This window comes from Rhinoraja longicauda, chromosome 44 (genome assembly GCF_053455715.1).
Source record: "Rhinoraja longicauda isolate Sanriku21f chromosome 44, sRhiLon1.1, whole genome shotgun sequence".
In the NCBI taxonomy this organism is placed as follows: domain Eukaryota; kingdom Metazoa; phylum Chordata; class Chondrichthyes; order Rajiformes; family Arhynchobatidae; genus Rhinoraja; species Rhinoraja longicauda.
The window spans coordinates 889035-914507 of NC_135996.1; the positions used below are offsets into that span (position 1 = coordinate 889035).

At 47.3% G+C, this 25473-nt stretch overlaps 1 protein-coding gene and 1 pseudogene across 3 annotated transcripts; both read right to left on the bottom strand.

The window, feature by feature from the left end:
* Nucleotides 1–25473, bottom strand: part of LOC144612316 (tumor protein p63-regulated gene 1-like protein) — a 316908-nt pseudogene that overhangs the window by 139497 nt on the left and 151938 nt on the right.
* LOC144612396 (interferon-induced protein with tetratricopeptide repeats 5-like) lies at nt 126–22092 on the bottom strand. 3 transcript variants are annotated; one of them, XM_078431995.1, is made up of 3 exons: nt 22027–22092; nt 20125–20219; nt 126–2602 (listed from the first exon to the last, which is right to left on the bottom strand). In XM_078431995.1, exons 2-3 carry the CDS (start codon nt 20139–20141, stop codon nt 1135–1137), a joined length of 1485 nt encoding a protein of 494 aa, XP_078288121.1. In that variant the 5' UTR covers nt 20142–20219; nt 22027–22092; the 3' UTR covers nt 126–1134. The 3 variants fall into 3 exon arrangements, with proteins under 3 accessions (XP_078288121.1, XP_078288122.1, XP_078288123.1); XM_078431996.1 differs by lacking the exon at nt 22027–22092 and adding an exon at nt 20459–20746; XM_078431997.1 differs by lacking the exons at nt 20125–20219; nt 22027–22092 and adding an exon at nt 15324–15961.

The window sequence follows — 25473 nt, forward strand, 5'->3', positions numbered from 1 at the left end:
ATTTCTTTGTATTAAAACACAACACAAAGATTGGGAAAGACAATCGACTTTATTTAAGAGCGCCAAATACAGTGATCACTGGGAGCAATTTATGAAATTGCTCAACGAACAAAGATTCATCGACTTATGTACAGAATTTTCCTTTGATGTTTTGTTTATTCCAGAAGGCACTTCAGGACTTTTACTTCTTCCAAACAAATATACATCATGCACCTCTGAAAGACACAGCAGAGTAAACGCAGCCCAATTCCACCCCATTACAGGTAAGCAAACGACCTGTTATTCTATTGACCTTATTTTATTGTTTTACCATTGCCATTTGTCGTTTGGCAACAGAGAACAGAATTGCACGTGACAAGTTAATAACAGATTGAATCAGTTATAAATATTTAAGTTTGCAATGTGTTTACTGGCATCGAGTGACATACAAAGTAATCTTTTGTTGAACATTTGAGTCTTCGGTAACTGATTAAAGCATATTTAACACTCGTGGGTCGTATTCAGACTCAGCCCTGTACACCACTACAACCATGTTATATTTTGTATTGCCTTGAAGTCTATCTTCAAGATAAAGAACTTTGTGGCGGAGTTCTCTTTTAATAATTCTATCTATTGAAATGGCTTCCACAGGCTTCTCATTCTGTAACTGTTCACGCTATCTAGATCGCATGATTTAACTATGTCATGCACTAAGTTAGCATGTTACAACCCAGTTTCAATTGTAGCGATAACGGTCATGTTAATAAAGATGGATGTAATATGAATATTGCATGATTTGAAGGTGACAATGTCCAAGTTGAACATCAGAACACAACATGTGTTGTGTTCCTCATTGTACCTTGGACAGAGGTAAAAGTCTCCATTGTTTTATAGTGTCACAAGCAAGCACTTTGGATTAGTCAGGGTGCTGTGTGCCATGCACTTTCTCTCTCTCTATCTCCCTCTCTATGTAGCAAAAGTATCACTATTATTGAAAGATCCACATAGGTTGGATTGTATTAACACAAGGTTATCTTAAAAAATTGCACATTCATGAGTGCAGTTCCAATTTGGAGAAGGTGAGAACAGAATATAATTAGAGAAACAAACACCCCACTCATACTTTTCTTGGTTTAGGTGAAATTGTTGCATCTTTTAATGTTCATGATGGTCTTCAAACGAAAGGCGTAATTCACATAGAGCACTGAGATATACTTCATTGCTGGGATCGAATTCCAAGGCCTTTTCAAAGTATTCAATAGCTTTAGACTTGTCCCCGTCCATCTGATACATTAACCCTTTGACACCAAGTGCCTTGCTGTCATGTGGATCCCTGCAAAGTGTCCTTTCTACCCACTTGTCCAAATTTTCATAACACATTTTCCACGCTTTGGAGTTATTTTTAATCTTCAGTCCTTTCTGGAATAATTTGACAGCATTTGAATCAGCCCTTCTCTTCTGCAGTTGAAATAAGCCAGCCTGTAAACATATTCTCTGCATATTATCTGGACGAATACCCTCTAACTCCAGCAGTTTGCTGTAGACCTCCCCTGCTTTGGAATTCTCTCCATTTCTTAGACAGATGTCCGCATAATCTAGTTGTGATTTAATAGCTGTCCTTGGACGGTGTTCAAATGCCTTTCCAAAGTGATGCTTGCAATTTTCGATCAACAACATTTTCTGTTGAAATTCAAGATATTGTGGATCAGAGCTCAATCTATTTTTCAACAGTTCAAGCAGTTGCACTCTATAGCACATACCTATTTGGTCGTGTAGGACACTGTTGTGTGGAGTGATTCCTAATGCTTTTTTCAGCAGCTCAATTGCCCTTTCCACAGCTTGTTCTAGTCTGTAAAATTTTGCCGCATTGCGAAGCACTTTTGGAACATCAGGGCTTTTCTGTACGGCTCGTTCAACTAATTCATTTGCTTCCTCCTTTTGCTTGATCTCTTGCAGTTTTAGGGCCAACATCACCATGGCCAAAGATTCATCTGGATCAAGCTCCAGCACACGTCTCAGATGCTTCACGCACTGACTCCTTGTGCATTTCTCTGGGGTTCCAGGAATTGGTTCCAGACGATACAGAGCAGTGGCGTAGCCCATGATCCAGTCTGTGTTATTGGGATCTTCTTCCAGAGCTTTCTCAAAACATTCCATAGCCTCTTCATAGTATTGAGCTGCCGATCTCAACAATGACCATCCCTTCTCCCCATACACTTCAGGTATCATTGCTGTGTAGCGGGGGCCATCAGTGAGCGGTTTACAGATCATCTCCAGCTTGTCGAGGTAGGACTGGGCCTCGGTCAGTTGTCCCATGTGGTAATGCACCCAGGCGTAGTTTCCATAGGTGATGATGCTTCTTCTTTCAAATGCATCTTTGTGGTTCTCCCTCAGAATCTTTTCAGCTTCCTTTAAATTTTCAAGAGCTTCTTCATAGTTGCCCTGCAGGCAGTTTACAAAAGCAAATTGGTTGCAGGACCTGGCCTTATACTTCAAATTCAGATCTATAGAATCTTGTAATCTGTACATCATATCATCCAGGTCAATGGTATCCTTCTGTGGGCCCCACGTGAAGTGACACTGAAGCTGATCGAGCTTCTCCTTTAAATCCCTCACTGTTTTGCTGTAAGAGAAGAAAACACATGAAAATCGGTCGCAGCCAACCTCCAACGCTTCAGAAATAGTCAGCAGATCAGACATGCTAGAGACGCTTTTCTCATATGCCTCTCTCTTAAATGCCTCTATCATATCTGCTTCAACCACCAACCCTGGCAGTACATTTCAATCTCTTATCACCCTCAATATAAAAATAATTGGCCAACACATCTCCTTCAAATCTTGCCCCTTGCACATTAAACCTATGCTCTTTAGTATTTGATTTTTCCATCCCGAGAAAAAGGTACTGACTGTTTTTCCTGTATATGCCTCTCATAAATTTATATAATTATATTTGGACTCCCCAAAGCCTCTGGCATTCCAGAGAAAACAATCCAAGTCTGTCCAAATGCTCCTTATAATTAATATCCCCTGATCCGTTCAACATTCTGGGACACCTGATCTGCACATTTTTAAAGCCTCCATATCCTTACTGTAATGGAGTGACGAGAATTGTATGCAAAATTTCAAATAAAAAGTCCAATAAAGCTGCAACATCCTCGTAAACCTTTTCTGAACCCTTTCAAGCTTGAAAATATCTTTCCTACAACAAGGTGCCCAGAACTGAACACAATTTTCTAAATGCGGCCAGGACCAGAAGGTCTGTGCTAAAGGGACTGATGAGTCGGCTGGGACTCTATTCCTTGGAGAGCAGGAGGATGAGAGGTGATCTCACAGAGGTGTATAAAATCATGAGAGGAATAGATCGGGTAGATGCACAGAGTCTTTTGCCCAGGGTAGGTGTATCGAGAACCAGAGAACATAGGTTTAAGGTGGAAGGGAAAAGATTTAATAGGAATCTGAGCGGTGACCTATTCACACAAATGGAGGTGGGTGTGTGGAACAAACTGCCAGAGGACATAGTTGAGGTAGGGACTATCCCAACTATTGAGAAACAGTCAGACAGGTACATAGAAAGGACAGGTTTGGAGGGACATGGGCCAAAAACGGGCAGGTGGGATTGGTGTGGCTGGGATATGTTGGCCAGTGTGGGCAAGTTGGGCAGATGGGCCTGTTTCCACGCTGTATCACTCGATGAGATTCAACAAAGGAAATATGTCCTTAAACATTATAACATCCAATTCTTACCAGCCATGCAGGATGAAGAACCATTTACTCCATGGCCGAAGGAGACACAATGTTCTTTAAACCACTACTTTGAAATATTGTACTGTGATGCAGTGAAATTCTAGAAAGGTGAATCCAGCAGAGTAGAAGCAGGAGCATGGATTCCAAAAGGAAATTTAAAAATCTATAACAGAATTTGAACCTTGAGTTGCAACTTCATCTTTAGGGGTCCATGCTGCACAATTTACTGGTGCTAATGTTGAACACTGGTGAATGTAGTTGAACCACTTCTGATCAGCACTGACTTCAATTATGTCACAAATGTAGTTCAAAGGCATCTCCTCATCTGGTCAACTATTGTAGGTTAAACACACAGAGGGAAACTAATTCTGCACTTGTCCACGGGGAAAGTTACACATGAATTACTATTGAAACAGTGTGTGGTGTGGTTGGAGCACTGTGACAGTCCAGTCTATCTCAGCGTGACTCTTGATCGATCTCTGACCGACAAAGCTTAAAGGAAAAGTTAGTTCCAGAAATGCTCTTCTTAGCAAGTTGAGTACCTCAAAATGGGGAGCAAATTCTAAAATCATTCGATCAACACCTCTGGGTCTCTGCTTCTCCACTGCCGAGTATGCGTACGCAGTATGGGAGCGCTCAGCTCATCCAAGGAAGATTGATCCTGTGCTAAACACAAGCTGTCGCTGCATCAGTGGATTCATGAAACCTACCAAAACTGACAGCATCTACCTACTCTCTGGCATTGCACCTCCTGGAATCAGAAGAGCTACAGCCAGTCAAAAAAGAATGCCTCAGACAATCAGAGGATGAAAGGCGCCCCAACATGACCACCCTTTGCTACTCAGCGTTTGAAATAACGCAGCAGTTTCCTCTCATCTGTCCATCCCCTGGACTGTAGTGCATCGTCCAGAAGGCTCAAAGTCTGGGAGGAGAGACTCAAGAAATCCCCGGAAGACTTTCACATGGCAATCGATCCCTCTGAGAAACTCCCACCAGGTTCCGACCAACCGTGGATAACCTGGTGCAGTCTCAACACACTGCGGACAGGCATGGGGAGGAACTAATTGAACATGCTGAAGTGGTGATATACTGAAGATGCGGCAAACTGCGAATGCGGTCGGGGCCTCCAGACCATGGAACATCTCCTGAGCTGTGACATGCTGCATGACACATGCACTGTGAAGGATCTTGCAGAGGCCAACGACGTGGCACTAAAATTTGCTCACTATTGGCAAACAGTTGTGTGATGACACGAATAAAAAAACTATTGAAACGGCTATTAGTACAGGTGTTACACTTCTCTGGACATACTGCAAGGCAGTTACACAGCTGTGGCAAGAAATTAGCTGATGAACAGGTGGAACAAACTGTCAGGATGGATATTGTCACATCGGAGAGTATAGCACAAGAACAGGTCCTTCAGTCCACAATTTTTGTTTTGAACATAATGCCAAGTCAAACACTTATCTGTCTGCAAATGATCCATATCCCTCCCTATGCTACAAATCTTTGAAGCATGTAACCTTCCCAAAATCAGTGGTGGGATTTGAACTCTTGCATCAATAGTCCGGTAATACTCCCAGCTTCTTACACCATAACATGAATGACTGAATGAATGAATAAGTTTATTGGCCAAGTATGCAAGGAATGTGCCTTGGTGCTCCGCTCACAAATGACAACACAAACATACAGTTAACAATTAACTTAGACCCTCAATAAAGAGATAAACCAACCTCTCTCCTCAGTCCTTTTACGAGGGTGAGGAATGCTGTCAAAAGATACAACAGGATATAAATCAGCTGCATAAATGGGCAAAGAAATGGCAGGAAGGAACTGCAGGTGCTGGTTTATACCAAAGACTGTTTCCGGCTGTATATATATGATATGATATGATATGATATGATATGATAAACACAAAGTGCCAGAGTAACTCAGTGGGACAGGCAACATCTCTGGAGAGAAGGGATGGGTGACGTGCAGGCTCGACGATTGTTTAGCTGAACACCTCTGCTCAGTCTGTCTAAATGTACCTGATATATAGGTTTCAAAAGACAATTTAACTCCCCCTCCCATTCCCACACTGACCTTTCTGTCCTGGGCCTCCTCCACTGTCAGAGTGAAGCCCAGCGCAAATTGGAGGAACAGCACCTCAATATTTCGCTTGGGCAGCTAACACCCCAGTGGTATGAATGTTAACCTCTCTAACTTCAAGTCCATCTACCATTTCTTTGAAGATAGACACAAAATGCTGGAGTAACTCAGCAGGACTGGCAGCATCTCTGCATAGAAGGCATAGGCGACTTTTCTGGTCGAGACACCTCTTCACCCCTTGCTTTCCCTCTCTCTGCATCCCTCTCCATCCCTCTCCCTTCCTACTTCTCTGACCAGACTGTCCCTGATTAAATGGTTTCTCGGTATACTTCGTTGTGACCTTCTCCTGGCCAACAATGATCTATTCTACATTTTCCTTGACCTGCATCTCATTTGATGTCTTGTTTACACATCTTACCCTTCCTTATCTCTGTGTCTCCCTCTCCCCTAACTCTCAGTCTGAAGAGGTGTCTCAACCCGAAACGTCGCACATGCCTTCTATCCAGAGATGCTGCCAGTCCAAGTCAAGTCAAGTCAAGTCAAATTTATTTGTCACATACACATACTCGATGTGCAGTGAAATGAAAGTGGCAATGCCTGCGGGTTGTGCACAAAAGGAATTACAGTTACAGCATATAAATAAAGTTAATAAGTTACTAAACATAGCACAAAAAGTGTCGACAAAAATTTAGTCTCTGGGGTTATCAAAGTTGACAGTCCTGATGGCCTGTGGGAAGAAGCTCCGTCTCATCCTCTCCGTTTTCACAGCGTGACAGCGGAGGCGTTTGCCTGACCGTAGCATCTGGAACAGTCCGTTACTGGGGTGGCAGGGGTCCCTCATGATCTTGCTTGCTCTGGATCTGCACCTCCTGATGTATAGGTCCTGCAGGGGGACGAGTGTAGTTCCAATGGTGCGTTCTGCTGAACGCACTACTCTCTGCAGGGCCATCCTGTCCTGGGCAGAGCTGTTCCCAAACCAGACTGTAATGTTGCCGGACAGGATGCTCTCTACAGCCCCAGAGTAGAAGCAATGAAGGATCCTCAGCGACACTCTGAATTTCCTCAGTTGTCTAAGGTGGTAAAGGCGTTGCTTAGCCTTACCCACCAGTGCGGCAATGTGCGTTGCCCACGTCAGATCCTCTGCGATGCGGACTCCCAAGTATTTGAAACTGCTCACCCTATCCACAATAGACCCATTTATCTCCAGTGGCGTGTACGTCCTTGGATGTTTAGCCCTTCTGAAGTCCACAATCAGCTCCTTTGTTTTAGTGACATTCAAGAGGAGGCTATTGTCCTGACACCAGAGTGCCAGATCAGCCACCTCCTCGCGGAAGGCCTTCTCATCGTTGTTGGAGATCCGGCCCACCACCACAGTGTCATCAGCAAACTTGATGATGGAGTTTGAGCTGAACCTGGCCCTACAGTCATGTGTGTACAGGGAGTACAGTAGGGGGCTAAGGACGCAGCCCTGGGGGGATCCTATGTTCAGGGTGAGGGAGCTAGATGTGTGTTCCCCCATCCTGACCACTTGGGGCCTGGCAGTGAGAAAGTCCAGGACCCAGGCACACAGAGGGGTGCTAAGCCCCAGTTCTAGCAGCTTCTCAACCAGTCTGCTGGGGACTATTGTGTTGAATGCTGAACTAAAGTCAATGAACAGCATTCTCACATAGCCCCCCTGGCTGTCCAGATGAGAGAGAGCGGTGTGTAGAACCTGGGAGACCGCATCATCCGTGGACCTGTTCGGACGGTATGCGAACTGTAGTGGGTCCATGTTGCGAGGAAGGAGGGCGCAGATGTGCTTCTTGACTAGCCTCTCAAAGCATTTCATGACAACCGAGGTGAGGGCCACCGGTCGGTAGTCATTTAAACATGCTGGAGAGGCATTCTTTGGCACCGGTACAATGATGGATCTTTTGAAGCATGCAGGGACCATGGACTTTGCCAAGGAGAGGTTGAATATTGTGGTGAGCACTGGAGCAAGCTGAGTAGCACAAGACTTTAGTACTCGCCCAGATATACCATCTGGGCCTCCAGCTTTCCTCGTGTTCACACGCGTCAGAGCCCACCTCACCTCATGCTCGGACACCGAGAATGTGTGCACATCCCCGGCGGTGGATCCCCCTCCAGCCTCGCTAGCCAGCGCCCCTTCGGTGCTGTTTTTAGACGGCGAGCTGGTGGTGTTACCCGTCTCAAACCGTGCGTAAAAAGAGTTCAGGTCATCAGCTAAGGAGGAGCCGGCACTTCCGGTTGAGGGGGTGCTGGACCTGTAGCTAGTTATAGTCCGTAGCCCCTGCCAAAGGCGCCTGGTGTCCTGCTGCTCCATCTGTGACTCCATCTTGTCCCGGTACCTCTTTTTTGCATCCTTCACTGCCCTTCGCAGTCGGTAGGACTCTCCCTTGTACTCGTCCATGTTGCCGGATGCCAGGCCGGAGTTGTAAGCAGCGGTGCGAGCATTCAAGGCCACGCGAACAGACCTGTCCACCCAGGGTTTTTGGTTAGGGAAGATACTGACCCTTACCGTGGGGATGATGGTATCGGCTATTGTGGCAATGAAGTCCGTAACCGCTTCCGCAAACTCATTTACGTCTCTGGAACTTTCTTGGAACATGTTCCAGTCGACATCGCTCAGTGCATCCTGCAGCATGGCCTCTGAATGGTCAGCCCACCGCTTTACATCCCTCGTCACTGTCGCTTCCCGTACTATCCGTTGTTTGTACTCCGGCAGCAGGAAAATGGCAGCGTGGTCAGATTTCCCAAAAGGAGGGAGAGAAACGGCCTTGTAGCCTTTCCTGAACGGCGTGTAGCAGTGGTCCAAAGTTCTTTCCCCCCTGGTTACACACGTGATGTGTTGGTAGAAGTTGGGCATGACCTTTTTGGGATTTCCCCTATTGAAGTCTCCAGCCACCAGCACAGCCGCATCAGGGTTCTTGTTTTGGTGTTGACACAACACATCGTGTAGGGTGGACAGTGCCACGTCGGTGTCCGCATGCGGTGGGATATAGACGGCTGTGATGATCACCGAGCTGAACTCCCGGGGTAGGTAGAATGGTCGGCATGAGATAGTTAGATGTTCCAGGTCCGGCGAGCAGGAACGAGAAAGCGTCTTAATATTCCCAGGATTACACCAGTTATTATTGGTCAAGAAGCAGACTCCTCCGCCCTTGGATTTCCCGGATTCTTCCGTTCTGTCCGCCCGGAAAACAGCGAAGGACTCGGATGGGCAGATCACCTGGTCAGGCACCAGCGGGGTCAGCCATGTATCGGTCAGACAAAGGATGTTACAGTTCTTTATGTCCCTCTGGAATCTGATTCTTGCCCTCAGGTCATCCAGCTTGTTCTCCAGGGATTGGACGTTGGCCAGAAGTATGCTGGGCAGAGGTGGACGTAAGGCTTGGGTTCTCAGCCTGTTCCGAATCCCCCCTCGCTTCCCTCGGTGTTTTTTCCGACTTTCCCACTGACCTGCGCTCCCACTGCTGCTGCTGCTGCCGCGGTGCGCTCCTTTGATGATCTCTATTGGTATATCGGTGAGTAGATTTCTGTTTAATAGTGCTCCTGTAGCGCTCGAGTTTAATTTTACGAGCGTTTCCCGGTCGTACATTGGTTAATGCTAAGTGCTAGCACACGCTAGAGCACTTAGGGATAATTTTAAAGTAAACACACCAGTTTAAAACGCACAGTTCCCGCAGAGCTACCACGACGGCGACTGGACTGGACCGCGCCATTAAAAGTCCTGCTGAGTTACTCCAGCATTTTGTGTCTATCTTCAAAGAAATGGTAGATGGACACAGGTAATGGCTAGACCCTGAACAGCATTGATGTGCAGACGGATGTTGGAGTCCAAGTTCAAAGCTCATTGAAGGTGGCAGCACAAATGAATATGATGGTAAAGTAGGAGTATGGTATGCTTGCCTTCATTGCTAGGGGCCCTGAATATAAGAGTCAGGAAGTCATGATGCAGCTCTATAGGACATTTGTTAGGCTGCATTTGGAGAATTGCGTGCAGATCTGGTCGCTCCATTACAGGAAAGATGTGCAGGTTTTGGAGAGGGTGCAGATGCAGTGAGAAGTTGGATAAACTTGGATTGCATTTTCGGGAACGCCAGTAGTTGAGGGGAGACTTGATAGAAATATATCAAGCTAGGAGAGCCATAGATAGGGTAGAACCTTTTCCACAGGGTGAAAATGTCCAAACCTACAGGACATAACTATAAGGTCAGAAGGAGAAAATTTAATGCAGATGTGCGAGGAAAGGTTTTTTTACATTGAGATGAGTGGGGGTGTGGAACGCATTGCCAGGGGTGATGGTTGAGCCAGTTATGATAATGGTGTTGAAGATGTTTTTAGACAGGCATAAGTCCAGGTAATAATGGGATATAGATCATGTGCAGGCAGATGAGATCAGTTCATTGTGGGCTGAAGGGCTTGCTCCTATGCTGTACTGTCCTATGTTCTGTGGCATCAGTCATGATGCCAGATCATTAAAGAATACATTGGCACACGCTGCAAGGTGAACTCACCCGAGAAGCTTTATTTCCAGAAACAAAACAAAAGGGTATAGAACTAACCCCACAGTTTCCTCTTCTCCTTCTCCTCTACACTCCAGGGTTAATAAGGGTTTGGTCAGTAGGATGGGGGTAGTTGGTCCAATGACACTTAATTGGACTTCACTTTTTCTCATTCGCCTGTGGCCGGGAGATGAGGGGACCTTAATGGGGACATGAAATCCCATTCTCCCTCCTTAGCGATAATCCCAGGATTTGTAGCAGGTCCTCCCAAAGGGCGGGAGAGGATAACAACATTCTCAAGATGTGCTTCCACCATTGCCCTGCATTTTCACTCTTCTGTCTAGCGCTGTGCTCACTACAAGCTCTGAGTTTCAACCTGCATTGTTGTCCCTCAAACCCTTAGGGGTTCAGGACTCCTGGGGTTCCATGCGTCTTTCTTCGAAGCAGCACGTTCATCATGAAGCTGCAAGATTTCTGCCTCGAGATTCTTCAGCTTCTTTTCATTCTTCTTAGAGTGAAGATCTCCTCCCTGGAAATACAAGCCTCTCCCAGCTCAAAGGTAGACACAAAATGCTGGTGTAACTCAGTGGGATAGGCAGCATCTCTGGAGAGAAGGAATGAGTGACTTTTCAGGACCCTTCTTCAGACATGCCTCTCCCAGCTCACATTGGTGGTCTTTCATCTGTGCCTGAAGACTACAAAGTTGTTTAAATGTCTTATCACAACTTTTATTCACAGCCTCAATTTGTGCTTCCAGACCTTTGAGGTCCATCTCCAGCTTCTTCCTTGTACACACTGCTTCCATTCATCCTCCAGCTCTGCTTCAAACTCACAAACCTGTCTAACCAACATTCTCTTCTCTTCATTCTGCTTATCTCTGGCCTGTGGGTCCCACAGATACACTGGGTGCAAACCAGGCTCCCAGGGTTTCTACTCGAAGAACGTGAGGTTTGGACCTTCCTGTGGCTGTTGAACAGGTGATCCAATCCTGAGTCACATAACAAGTAGTGGAACCAGGAGTCTTTAACCACCCCTACAGTGAGTGACCAGCTGTGGGGCTTCATGGCAATACATATACAGGGAGCTGGAACTTGGCGTATATCACCATGCACATGTCAGTGGGAGAATCTCAGATATCTACTTGCCTGTAGGTAACAGTTCTAGCCGGACCAGAGTAATGTAACTGGTCAAGTCTAATAAAGCTAATGTAGGTTGGCCATTAGAGGGTGTACATTCAGGGTGGTTGTCCTTTCTTCTGGCCCCCATGGATGGTGCAACCTGCCAGCCATAATTTGGATTGGGTCAAGGGGTGTCCTGGGTCTGCAGACTTTGGCTCGTCTTCAAGGTCTGGTTATGAGAGGCACTTCTGCCATCTCCTCCTTCCTGAGCCAGTCAGCGCCCCACCTCCCTCCAGGGTGGAGTCAGGGTTTTGCTCATGCAGGGACCCGAAGCCAGGGCTCATAGAGTTTGGACTCATTCAACACAGACAATAATCTCCTCATAGGTTTGGGGGGCCTGCTGTGCCACTGAACACCAGCTGGCCCTAGATAATGATCCATTACCACACAATCCACAGATCTGTCCCTGCATTGTGTGAGGAGGCAGTGCACTCTTGCCCACATTCTCCAGTAGTGTGGTTTCTGTCATGACTCCGGATCAATAATGAACGCACACGCATAGGCACAGACATACGAACAGGCACAGGGACATGCACACCACGGGCACACGCACACCACAGCACACAGGTGAACTCATCCAATGGGCTTTATTTCTAGAGACAAAGCGAGATGATATCTAGAACCATTCCTGTGGCTTCATCCCCTCTGAGCTGCGTGGTTTGTAAGGGGAAGTTCAGCAGGACTGGGTTAATTGGACAAATGATCCTGAATTGGACATGGATGTGGCTCATTTGCTCGTGGCCAGGAGAGTAGGTGGACCTTAAAGGGGACGTGTTATTACAGTTCTAAGTGGGTGGTGGAGAGAAAGAATTAGGGGATTAAAGGAGACCTGGAAAAACTGGTTTACTCCAGAGGACAAAAGTGGTTACACCTGCCCTGAAGTGCAACCATCCATAAACAACATACCATTAGCAAAAATAAGGGTAATAAACAATGTTACACCTTACTTTTTAATGTACAATTTGTATACATATAAATTTCCCCAGGTCGCAATGGAAACCCTACGAGGACGGGCCCAACGGGCCCACTTGTATTCCTCTAAAACTGTCCTATCCATGTACCTGTCTAAATGTTTCTTAAACTATGTGATAGTACTAGCCACAACTTCCTCCAGCGGCAGCTCGTCCCATCCCCCACCTCCCTTTGCATCAACAGTTACGCCTCAGGTTCCTCTTAAATATTTCCCCCCTTCACTTTAAACCTATGTCCTCTGCTGCTCGATTCTGCTAATCCAGGCAAGAGACTCTGTGCATTTACCTGAACTATTCCTCTCATGATTTTGTACACCTCTATAAGACCATCCTCATCCACCTGTGCTTCAAGGAATAGAAGCCTCGCCTGCTCAACCTGTCCCTGTAGCTCAGGTCCTCAATTCCGAGCAACATCCTTGTATATCTTCTCTGCACCCTTTCCAGCTTGAAACCATTTTTTCAACAACATGGTGCCCAAAACTGAACACAATACTCTGTGTCTGTCTTTGGTGTAAACCAGCCTCTGTCGTTCCTTCCTCCACTCTAAATGTGGCCTCACCTACGTCTTATATAAATGTAACATGACCTCACAACTTCTGTACTCAATACTCTGATGAAGGCCTTTCTGACACCCCATCTATCTGTGATGCCATTTTCAACTAACGATGTACCTGCACTCTGAGATCCATGTGCTTGACAACACTTCCCAGAGCCCTACCATTCACTGTGTAGGTCCTGCCCTTATTAGTCTTTCCAAAATGCAACATCTCACACTTCTCTGTTTCAAATTCCATCAAACATTCCTCAGCTCACCCGCCCAAATGATCAAGATCTTGCTGCAAATTTTGACAACCATCTTCACTTACTTCAATACGACCCACCTTAGTGTCATCTGAAAACTTCCTAATCATGCTTTGCACGTTCTTATCAAAATCATTGATGGAAATGACAAACGAAAAATGGGCTCAACAACGAACCTTGAGGCACACCACTAGTCACAAGACTGGTCACTGACCTTGTTCTTGTTATATTTCTCTTTTGATATTATGTTATGGTTCAGTGTTGTTTTACACACCAAATGTTTTAAGCAGAGACAGCTGCATTTACCACAGAAATTGCATTATCCTGCACAAATGCCCTCACGCTTAACATTTTAGAAGAGACTCGATCCAGAGGTGTGCAAACAATGTTAATTTAAATGGCACCAAATGACCTCTAACTCTTGGTCATATTGGGACTAATATACTTGAACTCTGAATCCTTGCTCTGGCAAGGATTATTCTCATCCAGATTCCCATCCCTTCCACCCCATCAGCCAGCATATCCAACAAATCATCCTCCAACATTTCGGTCACCTCCAACGGCACCCCACTACTGGCCACATCTTCCCATCCCCTTCCCTTTCTGCGTTCCGCAAAGACCGTTCCCTCCGTAACTCCCTGGTCCACTCGTCCCTTCCTACCCAAACCACCTCATCCCCGGGAACTTTCCCCTGCAACCGGAAGAGATGCAACACCTGTCCCTTTATCTCCCCCCTCAACTCCATCCAAGGAACCAAACAGTCGTTCCAGGTGAGACAGAAGTTCACCTACACCTCCTCCAACCTCATCTATTGTATCCACTGCTCTAGGTGCCAACTTCTTTACATCGGCGAAACCAAACACAGGCTCGGCGATCGTTTTGCTCAACACCTTCGCTCAGTCCGCCTTAACCAACCTGATCTCCCGGTGGCTGAGCACTTCAACTCCCCATCCCACCCCCAGTCTGATCGTTCTGTCATGGGCCTCCTCTAGTGCCATAGTGGGGCCCACTGGAAATTGGGGGAACAGCACCTCATATTTCGCTTGGGCAGCTTGCAGCCCAGCGGTATGAACATTGACTTCTCCAACTTTAGATAGTTCCTCTGTCCCTCTCTTCCCCTCCCCTTCCCAGTTCTCCCTCTATCTTCCTGTCTCCACCTATATCCTTCCTTTGTTCCGCCCCCCTGACATCAGTCTGAAGAAGGGTCTCGCCCCGAAACGTCACCCATTCCTTCTCTTCTGAGATGCTGCCTGACCTGCTGAGTTACTCCAGCATTTTGTGACACCTTGGACAGGATAGTTTAGAGGGATATGGGCCAAATGCAGGCAAGTGGGACTAGTGTAGATGGGACATATTGGTCGGCGGGGGTAAGATAGGCCAAGAGCCTATTTTCACGCTGTATACTTCCATGACTCTATGACACCTGGGGAAAACCCAAGCTGTCACAGGGAGAACATAGAAACACTGTATAGACAGCACCCATGGTCAGGAATGAACCCTTGTCTCCCGCGCTGTGAAGCAGCAACACTACCACTGCGCTACTGTGCTGCTCTAAATTGAGATGTTCAATTTGCACTCTCTTTCCTTTCACCTTCTGCACTCCCTGTTGTAGTCGGGAATGGTAGACACAAAATGCTGGCCTAACTCAGCAGGACAGGCAGCATCTCTGGTGAGAAGGAATGGTTTGATTGTCTTTAAATAGATATACTTGATGGTCAGCATGAAGATGGTGGATCGAAAGGCCTACTTTGTCCATATGACAACTGGTACACATATGTAACCACAATGACAGAGAAAGTATTACACTTGCAAGAAGTCTGAATAACAAAAACATTTGCTTTCTGAAGACTGGCTGCAATTTCGCCAGATAGGAGATAAGATACTTTTCTATAATGAAAGTTCATCAGCTTAAAATAACCTTCTTTCTACACGTCCAGCCACTTAATGACATATCTCTAAACATTTAGTACCAATTACATGTAATACATTACACATACTTTCAAACAAACAATGATTAACACAAACTTTATACAGAAGGAATTAGAGTTCTGTACCTCATTGTGTTCATTAGATACAAAGCTCTTTGAATTTCTTTTCACAGCTTTAGCTGCACTTTTGATGTGGAGTCGATTGAGAAGGGTGTTGCAGGCAATGATTTACTGAAAGTCATTTCCTGATGATGAATAGAAACTTAACCTCGAAAGTGAAACTAGCTTCCCCAAGAAATGATGACGATGATATTCCAGTGTGCCGGAGGCGGAAATGCCTGGATCCAATTACAAGCCCAGAGCAGGTTAGCAACTGTCACTGCATTCATCAGACCCGGCCTGATTGGGTGATCTTTTCTCTGCCTACTTATCATGTCTGGTAGGCACAACATTGAAAATAGGTGCAGGAGGCCATTCAGCCCTTCGATCCAGCACCGCCATTCATTGTGATCATGGTTGTTCATCCAGATTCAGTAACCCGTGCCTGCCTTCTCCCCATATCCATTGAGTCCGCTAGCCCCAAGAGGTCTCTCATTTAAATTCATCTAGTGGATACACCTGGAGCTCTATATATAGGATTTGAACCGCTATGTAAGAAAGCACATTTCCATTAGAGTCCAAGAGATTCACTTGCCAAATTCCTGGGCATTTCTCATACAATTATGTTCAGAAGGAGGAGCCAGCGCTTCCCTCGCAGCTGCGGCTTGCCTGCAGTCCGTTTGTCTTTTGTGTTTTATGTTGTTTTTGTTTTAATTGTAGTTTAGATATGATGTAGTGTTTGTGGTTGTGTGTTATGATGATGGGGGGGGGGGGGGGTAGGTGGGAACTGTAAAAGTGTCTCTCCCGAACGGAGACCCGACCTTTGTTTTCTGTGTAGTGTCTCCGTTCCCGCTGCGGCCTACCACCGGCCATGCACCTGGAGCTGGCGGGCTCCACCTACCACCGGCCATGCACCTGGAGCTGGCGGCCTCCGGCTGGGACCACCTGGGCTCTGGTTCACAGAGCCCGCGGCCCGGACTCACCACCTGCGGCGCTGGCTGCCTTCGGATGCTGCGGGAGTGCTGCGACTCGTCTCCGGAGGCTTCGGCGCGGGCAGCCTGGATGTCGGAAGCCCGCAGGGTGGGAGCCGACATCGGGAGCTCCGGCAGCGGCAGCGACAGCGTCTTCGCCCGCCCCGAATCACGGGGCTTGGGTCGGCCCGCCGCGGACCTTTAACCATCCGGCGCGGCGCTTCAATGTCGAGAGCCCCAACCGCCCCGAAGTGGCAACTCCAACAGCCTGACCGTGGGAGAAGACGGCAGGGGAAGAGAAAAAGACATTCTGGCCTTCCATCACAGTGAGGAGGTGACTGGAGGAGACTCACTGTGATGGATGTTTCTTTTTGTTTGGTGTTGGTTTATGATTGTATGTGTTATTGCATATTTTTATTGCTTATTTTTATTGGTCTTATTGTTGAACTGCGGGTGATTTTTCATTTCACTGCACATTTATGTGTATGTGACAAATAAATTGACTATTGACTACTAATGCCTCTTTTTCACAAAATCTTTTTTTCGTTCTTGCAAAATGTGTGTGTGATTTGTATATAATTAATGTTTATCTTTGGTGCTCGAGTCCATGTACCTATGATGCTGCTCACCGTACATATGCGTATGACAATACAGTCGACCTGACCTGATCTGGGATGAGAGGGTTGTCCTGACACGAGCAACTAAACAAGACCTGCATTCTTTGATATAGTGGAAAAGTCATCAAAAATAACCAGGGGGCAGGTATATGCCGCTGGGAATTTTGGGGACAGAGGCGCACGCTAAAAAAGGAAATCAGGAGGAAAAAGGGAATAGGAGCGAGCTCTGGCCAATCACATTAAGGACAATCCCAAGAGATTTTATGCACATTAACAGAAAAAGGGTAGCCAGAGAGAAAATGAGACCCCTTTGGAATCCCTTTGGATGAGCAAGATCTTCAATTAGTATTTTGCCTCTGTTTTTACCATGGATAAACACATCAGGACCAGCGAACTTGTGACAGTCAACAGAAGTGTCTGAGACCAGTTAGTATCATGGTCATGGAAGTACAGAATCTCCAAACACATATGACGTTATTGCAGATGGGTGACAGTGTGATCTGCGAGGAGGATACTATGAGGCTGCAGGGTGACTTGGATTGGTTGGGTGAGTGGGAAGATACATGGCAGATGCAGTACAATGTGGATAAATGTGAGGTTATCCACTTTGGTGGCAAGAAAAGGAAGGCAGATTATTATCTGTATGGTTCCAGATTAGGAAAAGGGGAGGAGGAACGAGACCTGGGTGCTTGCACATCAGTCACTGAAAGTAAGCATGCAGGTATAGCAGACAGTGAAGAAAGCTAATGACATGCTGGCCTTCATGGTGAGAGGATTTGAGTATAGGAGCAACTGCCTACTGGTGAGGCCGCACCTGGAGTATTGTGCGCAATTTTGGTCTCCAAATTTGAGGAAGGACATTATTGCCATTGAGGGAGTACAGCGCAGGTTTATTCCCGGGATGGATGGCAGGACTGACCCGATGAAAGAATGGGTCGACTAGGCTTGTATTCACTGAAATTTAGGATGAGAGGGGATCTTGTAGAAGCAGTTTAATGTAGATAAGTGTGAGGTTATTCACTTTGGAAGTAAGAATAGAAAGGCAGATTATTATCTGAATGGTGTCAAGTTAGGAGGAGGGGGAGTTCAACGAGATCTGGGTGTTCTAGTGCATCAGTCAATGAAAGGAAGCATGCAGGTACAGCAGGCAGTGAAGAAAGCCAATGGAATGTTGGCCTTCGTAACAAGAGGAGTTGAGTATAGGAGCAAAGAGGTCCTTCTACAGTTGTACCGGGCCCTGGTGAGACCGCACCTGGAGTACTGTGTGCAGTTTTGGTCTCCAAATTTGAGGAAGGATATTCTTGCTATGGAGGGCATGCAGCGTAGGTTCACTAGGTTAATTCCCGGAATGGCGGGACTGTCGTATGTTGAAAGGCTGGAGCGATTGGGCTTGTATACACTGGAATTTAGAAGGATGAGGGGGGATCTTATTGAAACATATAAGATAATTAGGGGATTGGACACATTAGAGGCAGGAAACATGTTCCCAATGTTGGGGGAGTCCAGAACAAGGGGCCACAGTTTAAGAATAAGGGGTAGGCCATTTAGAACGGAGATGAGGAAGAACTTTTTCTGTCAGAGAGTGGTGAAGGTGTGGAATTCTCTGCCTCAGAAGGCAGTGGGGGCCAGTTCGTTGGATGCTTTCAAGAGAAAGCTGGATAGAGCTCTTAAGGATAGCGGAGTGAGGGGGTATGGGGAGAAGGCAGGAACGGGGTACTGATTGAGAGTGATCAGCCATGATCGCATTGAATGGCGGTGCTGGCTCGAAGGGCTGAATGGCCTACTCCTGCACCTATTGTCTATTGTCTAAAGGATTGGACAGGCTAAATGCATGAAAAATGTTCCCGATGTTGGGGGAGTCCAGAACCAGGGGTCCCAGTTTAAGAATAAGGGGTTGTGATGAGTAGTGAATCAATGGAATTCTCTGCCACAGAAGGCAGTGGAGGACAATTAACTGGTCTAAAGGAATCAAGGGATATGGGAAAAAAGCAGAAATGGGGTACTGATTTTAGATGATCATATTGAATGGTGGTGCTGGCTTGAAGGCCGAATGGTCTACTCCTGCACCTATTTTTCTATGTTTCTAAGATAGACCAATCTCCAGAGCCTGATCAGTTGTATCTGAGGAAACTAGGGAGGAAATTGCAGGTGCCCTGGATGCGATCTATGAGTCACGATTAAATACGGGTTACATGCCGCAGTTGGGGAGGGGGACATAGTTCCTTGAAAATGGCGTCACAGGTAGATAGGATGGTCAGGAAGGCTTTCAACACATTGGCCTTCATCAGTCAGAACATTGAGTATTAGAGTTGGGAGGTATTGTTACAGTTAAACAAGACATTGGTGAGGCCAGATTTAGAGGATTGTGTTCAGCTTTGGTCACCCTGTTATAGGAAAGATGTTGTTAAGCTAGAACAGGGGCAGAAAGGATTTACACGGATGTTGCCTGGACTTGAGGGCCTGAGCTTTAGAGAGAGGTTAAGCTGGCTAGAACCTTATTCCTTGGAGCACTGAAGTATTAGGGGTGATCTTATAGAGCTGCATAAGATCATGAGCGGAATGGACAGGGTAAATGCACAGGTTTATGGTGAGGGGGGAACAATTAATAGGAACACAAGAGGCAGGTTGGGCCAAAGCACCTGTTTACGACACTATAGGAGTTCATGAGATACATGTATAGGAAGGGTTCAGAAGGCAATGGGCCAAATGTAGGAAAATGGGCCTAGCCCAAAATGGCATCCTAGTCAGCATTGACAAGTTGGCCCAAAGGACCTGTTTCCATGCTGTATCGGATTATAAATCTACGGTTACAGTTACACCATAATGGGGTAGCCATTGAAAGCTTTTTGTGTTGTGCATGAAGCTCTTCAGAGAGAGCATGGTGAATTATCCACCATGGAGGGTGGTAGAGGTGAAATCAGTGGAGGCAAGGAAGAAGAATATTGATTTTTCAAAGATTGGGGAATTGAGAGCTACGAGCAGTACACACAGGAAAGGAATTGAGGCCTGCGGCAGATTAGTCATGATCATATGAAGGAGAAAGATAACCTACTCCTGCCTTTTTGGTGTTTTTACATGAAAGGATAGAGTGGCTTGATGATTCCAGAGCAAAGGGTATCAGAGTATTGTAGACAGGACTGGAGGATTTAAAATCAGACAGTTAAAGTGGATGATGATATCTCACTGGGAACCAAGGCCAGAGGGAACACATACACTCTGCGAGTCCCAGCTCCCTCTCACCTCAGCTTTGCTTGCATCTGTTGCTCAATGTTCCCTGTGGTTCTTCACCAGATGTTCTCTGTCTCTGACACAGAGAGTCTCAGTCCGTTAGCTTTCTGTAACAAATGCAACATCAATCAAAGACTGATTGGGCAACTAGATCTAAATGCCAAAAATAGACATATTGTTCTGGAATCTGGAGTACAGAAACAGGCATTTTGGCCCAACTCATCCATTCTGACCAACTTGCCTGATCTAACTGGTCACACTCGCCTGCACCTGCCCAATACTTCTCCAAATCTTTCCACTCCATGTCCCCATCCAAATAGGTTTTCAATTTTGTAATCGTACTCACCTCTGCCATGTTCCTCTGGCAACTTGTTCCCTCAAAACCTCTTGAAATTTTCCCCTCTCACATTAAACAATGCACCCAAGTTTCATACACTCCTTCCCTGGGGAAAAGTATGTGCAGTTCACCTTATCGATGCCTCTTCTGATTTAATAAACCAGTACAACATCACCTCTTGGACCTTACTCTCCACAGAAAGCAGTCACCGCCTCTCCATATTCCATATTCCTCAAACCCTCCAGTCCTGGTAACATTTCATCAATCTATTTCCACCTTTTCCAGTTTACTGACACCCTTCCCTTAGCAGGGCAAGCAGAACTGAACATTTCTCCAGGTGTGGTCTCCCCAATGTCATACATTAGAACAAGATGTCTTGGAGCAGAGCAGACCCAGATCACCTCAGGCAGTGCAGCATCTCCTGGAGCTTTAATGGGCAAGGAGTATTCCGTGAATGACCCAGAGCTGGACATAAAAAGAGCCCATTCACACTCAATGTGGACCTATTGGGTTAACATATAACATATAACATATAACAACTACAGCATGGAAACAGGCCTGTCCGGCCCTACCAGTCCACGCCGACCATTCTCCCTGACCTAGTCTCATCTACCTGCACTCAGACCATAACCCTCCAATCCCCTCCTATCCATATACCTATCCAATTTACTCTTAAATAATAAAATCGAGCCAGCCTCCACCACTTCCACCGGAAGCCCATTCCATACAGCCACAACCCTCTGAGTAAAGAAGTTCCCCCTCATGTTACCCCTAAACCTTTGTCCCTCAATTCTGAAGCTATGTCCCCTTGTTGGAATCTTCCCCACTCTCAAAGGGAAAAGCCTACCCACGTCAACTCTGTCCGTCCCTCTCAAAATTTTAAAAACCTCTATCAAGTCCCCCCTCAACCTTCTACGCTCCAAAGAATAAAGACCCAACCTATTCAACCTCTCTCTGTAGCCTAAGTGCTGAAACCCAGGCAACATTCTAGTAAATCTCCTCTGTACCCTCTCCATTTTGTCGACATCCTTCCTATAATTTGGCGACCAGAACTGCACACCATACTCCAGATTCGGCCTCACCAATGCCCTGTACAATTTCAACATTACATCCCAACTTCTATACTCGATGCTCTGATTTATAAAGGCAAGCATACCAAACGCCTTCTTCACCACCCTATCCACATGAGATTCCACCTTCAGGGAACAATGCACAGTTATTCCCAGATCCCTCTGTTCCACTGCATTCCTCAATTCCCTACCATTTACCCTGTACGTCCTATTTTGATTTGTCCTACCAAAATGCAGCACCTCACACTTATCAGCATTAAACTCCATCTGCCATCTTTCAGCCCACCCTTCCAAAAGGCCCAAGTCTCTCTGTAGACTTTGAAAATCTACCTCACTATCAACTACTCCACCTATCTTAGTATCATCTGCATATTTACTAATCCAATTTGCCACACCATCATCCAGATCATTAATGTAAATGACAAACAACAGTGGACCCAACACAGATCCTTGGGGCACTCCACTAGACACTGGCCTCCAACCTGACATACAATTGTCAACCATTACCCTCTGGTATCTCCCATTCAGCCATTGTTGAATCCATCTTGTCTGTGTTCCCTCCACCGCCCCAGCCTCATATCAGATCCCCCGCTCTGTCTTCCCCTCCCCAGTTCCAAACACACTCCAATTTAATATGTTCCTTTATTCGTCCCACACCAGGGAAATTTACAATTTACCTTCCTCATGCACTCCTCCCCATGCCCTCTCCCCGTCAACTTCCCCATGCCCCTCCCCAGTACTCTTCCCCCACCACACTCCCCGTGCACCACCATACCCCCCGCCCCTTCCCCATCGAATCTGCCCATGCCCCTCCACCATCCCCTTCCCCATCTACTCTCCCCCATGCCTTCCTCACCGACTCCCGTCCACCTCTCCCCACTGCACTTCCCCTCCCCAACTGCCCTTCCCCATACTCGTCTCCAATGCCCCCTCACCATCTACCTTCCCCACTGCCCCCTCCCCTCACTGCCGACCCTCCCCTGTACCCCTCTCCCCATCTATCCCATGCACCCCACCCTCCCCGTGCCCTCCTTCCATCTCCCCCTTCCCCTCTCCGCCTCCCCTGTCCATCCACCGTCTACCCTCCTGCCCGGGCCCCGCAACCCCGTCTCCCCCACACCCCGCGCTCCCTCTGTCTCCCCCACACCCCGCCCTCCCTCTGTCCCCCCCCACACCCCGCGCTCCCTCTGTCTCCCCCACACCCCGCCCTCCCTCTGTCCCCCCCCACACCCCGCCCTCCCTCTGTCCCCCCCACACCCCGCCCTCCCTCTGTCCCCCCCACACCCCGCGCTCCCTCTGTCTCCCCCACACCCCGCGCTCCCTCTGTCTCCCCCGCGCTCCCTCTGTCCCCCCCCACACCCCGCGCTCCCTCTGTCCCCCCCCACACCCCGCGCTCCCTCTGTCTCCCCCACACCCTGCGCTCCCTCTGTCTCCCCCGCGCTCCCTCTGTCTCCCCCACACCCCGCGCTCCCTGTCTCCCCGCGCTCCCTCTGTTCCCCCACACCCCGCGCTCCCTCTGTCTCCCCCGCGCTCCCTCTGTCCCCCCCCACACCCCGCGCTCCCTCTGTCTCCCCCACACCCCGCGCTCCCTCTGTCTCCCCCACACCCCGCGCTCCCTCTGTCCCCCCCACACCCCGCGCTCCCTCTGTCTCCCCCACACCCCGCGCTCCCTCTGTCTCCCCCACACCCCGCGCTCCCTCTGTCCCCCCCCACACCCCGCGCTCCCTCTGTCCCCCCCTACACCCCGCGCTCCCTCTGTCTCCCCCACACCACGCGCTCCCTCTGTCTCCCCCGCGCTCCCTCTGTCCCCCCCCACACCCCGCGCTCCCTCTGTCTCCCCCACACCCCGCGCTCCCTCTGTCCCCCCCCACACCCTGCGCTCCCTCTGTCCCCCCCCACACCCCGCGCTCCCTCTGTCTCCCGCGCTCCCTCTGTCTCCTCCTTGTGCGGCGGCGACGCTCCCTCCCTCGGGCGCTCCCTCCCTCGGCGACCGTTAAACCCAAAGGTACTAGAGGAACAAGATGGACCACTCCGCAGAAAGCACCTCCACTGAAGTGAAGTTCTCAATGGAACGTAACGTCCGCCATTTTAGTAAGCAAACCCGGCCGTTCGGTCTGCCTCTCGCAGTGTAATCAGTGTTTTGGGGAACAGTATGTGTGATGATACCATTAAAATGCAGAATATATCTCATCTATCATTTCACAGATTTGTGTTATTTTTCTTTTTAAACGTTTCTGCAGGTTTCTGCCTACTAAAATGGCGCCATGACATTCTACTGTTCTCAGGGTCGAGTGGTCCATCTTGTTCCTCTAGTATCTTTGGTTAAACAGTCTCCGCGCGTGGCCACCTGATCCATGACGTCAACGCGGGACAGCAGTGGCTGACCATCGATTGCTCGGTACGAACGTCAATCAAGGAGGGGCGGGTTCTACACGGGAGAAGGGGCGGGTTCTATCCGTGAGTCTCCGCCCTCGGGGGCGGGGCGGTGCGGGAGTGAGGAGAGGCCAGAGATAACAGAGCGGAGCGAGGTGGACCACTCCGTCGGAATCGCCGCTTCTGAAGTGTTTTACGCAACGGAGCGGAACGTCCGCCATTTTAGTAAGCAAAAGCAGCCGCCCGTTCTGCCTCTCGCACTGTAATCAGTGTTGTGGGGTAACAGTATGTGTGATGATACCATTAAAATGCAGAATATATCTCATCCATTAATTCACATTTTTTTGTTATTTTTCTTTTTAAATGATTTCCCCCCGGTGAGTTTCTCTGATTTTATTATTTCTTACTATTTCTGCCTATTTCCCTCCGATCCTTCCTCCCCAACCCCCTCTTTTGTGCAGTTTCCCTTGTATTGCTCTAACACACTCTCTCCACAAATCATTTAAAGTTTGTGGGTGAGAGGCAAGATAGAGATAAATAGATCTCAAAGTTCATGGATCAGAAGCAACTTTGATTTAAAGCAACACTATGTCTCTCTTCATCTTATTTTTCACATGATGTGCATAAACCATAAAGACAATTCGACCTATGGTTTATGCATATGTATATATATATATATGCATACACACACACACATATATATCTAGTTTCTTTCTTGTGATTTCCTCTATATATATATAATCAGTAATGCACACACCTCTCGAACATGGTTCCCTCTATCATGATCACTGTTCTCTCACATACATTTCATTTGGGCCTACATTCACAATCAGTGACATCAAACTTACTTCCAGAAATCCTAATATTGTGAATAAAATAACAATGAACACATGTCAAGATATTTTTTCATTCTATATTAGTGGAATGAAATGTAATGAATACATACCTACACTGATACAGATGTGCTCGCTTTAGACGTGAATAATGGACAGTGCATTCAGAAAGTATTGAGACCCCTTCACCTTTTCCACATTTTGCTACATTACAGCCTTGTTTTAAAATGGATTCAATTCGTTTTTTTAATAGAAACATAGAAAATCTGATTTTTGAATATGCCATTCAGCCCTTCTAGCTAGCACCGCCGGTCATTGTATTCATGGCTGATCATCCACAATCAGTAAACTGTGCCCAACTTCTCCCCATATCCCTTGATTCCACGAGCACCCAGAGCTCGATCTAACTCTCTCTTAAATTCATCCAGTGATTTGGCCTCTACTGCCCTCTGTGGCAGAGTATTCCACAAGTTCACAACTCTCTGGGTGAAAAAGTTCCTTCTCACCTCAGTTTTAAATGGCCTCCCCTTAATTCTAAGACTGTGGCCCCTGGCTCTGGACTCCCCCAACATTGGGAACATTTTTCCTGCATCAAGCTTGTCCAGTCCTTTTACAATTTTATATGTCTCAACAAGATCCCCTCTCATCCTTCTAAACTCCCAGTGAATACAAGCCTAGTCTTTTCAAACTTTCCTCATGTGACAGTCCCGCCATCCCAGGGATCAATCTCGTGAACCTACACTGCACT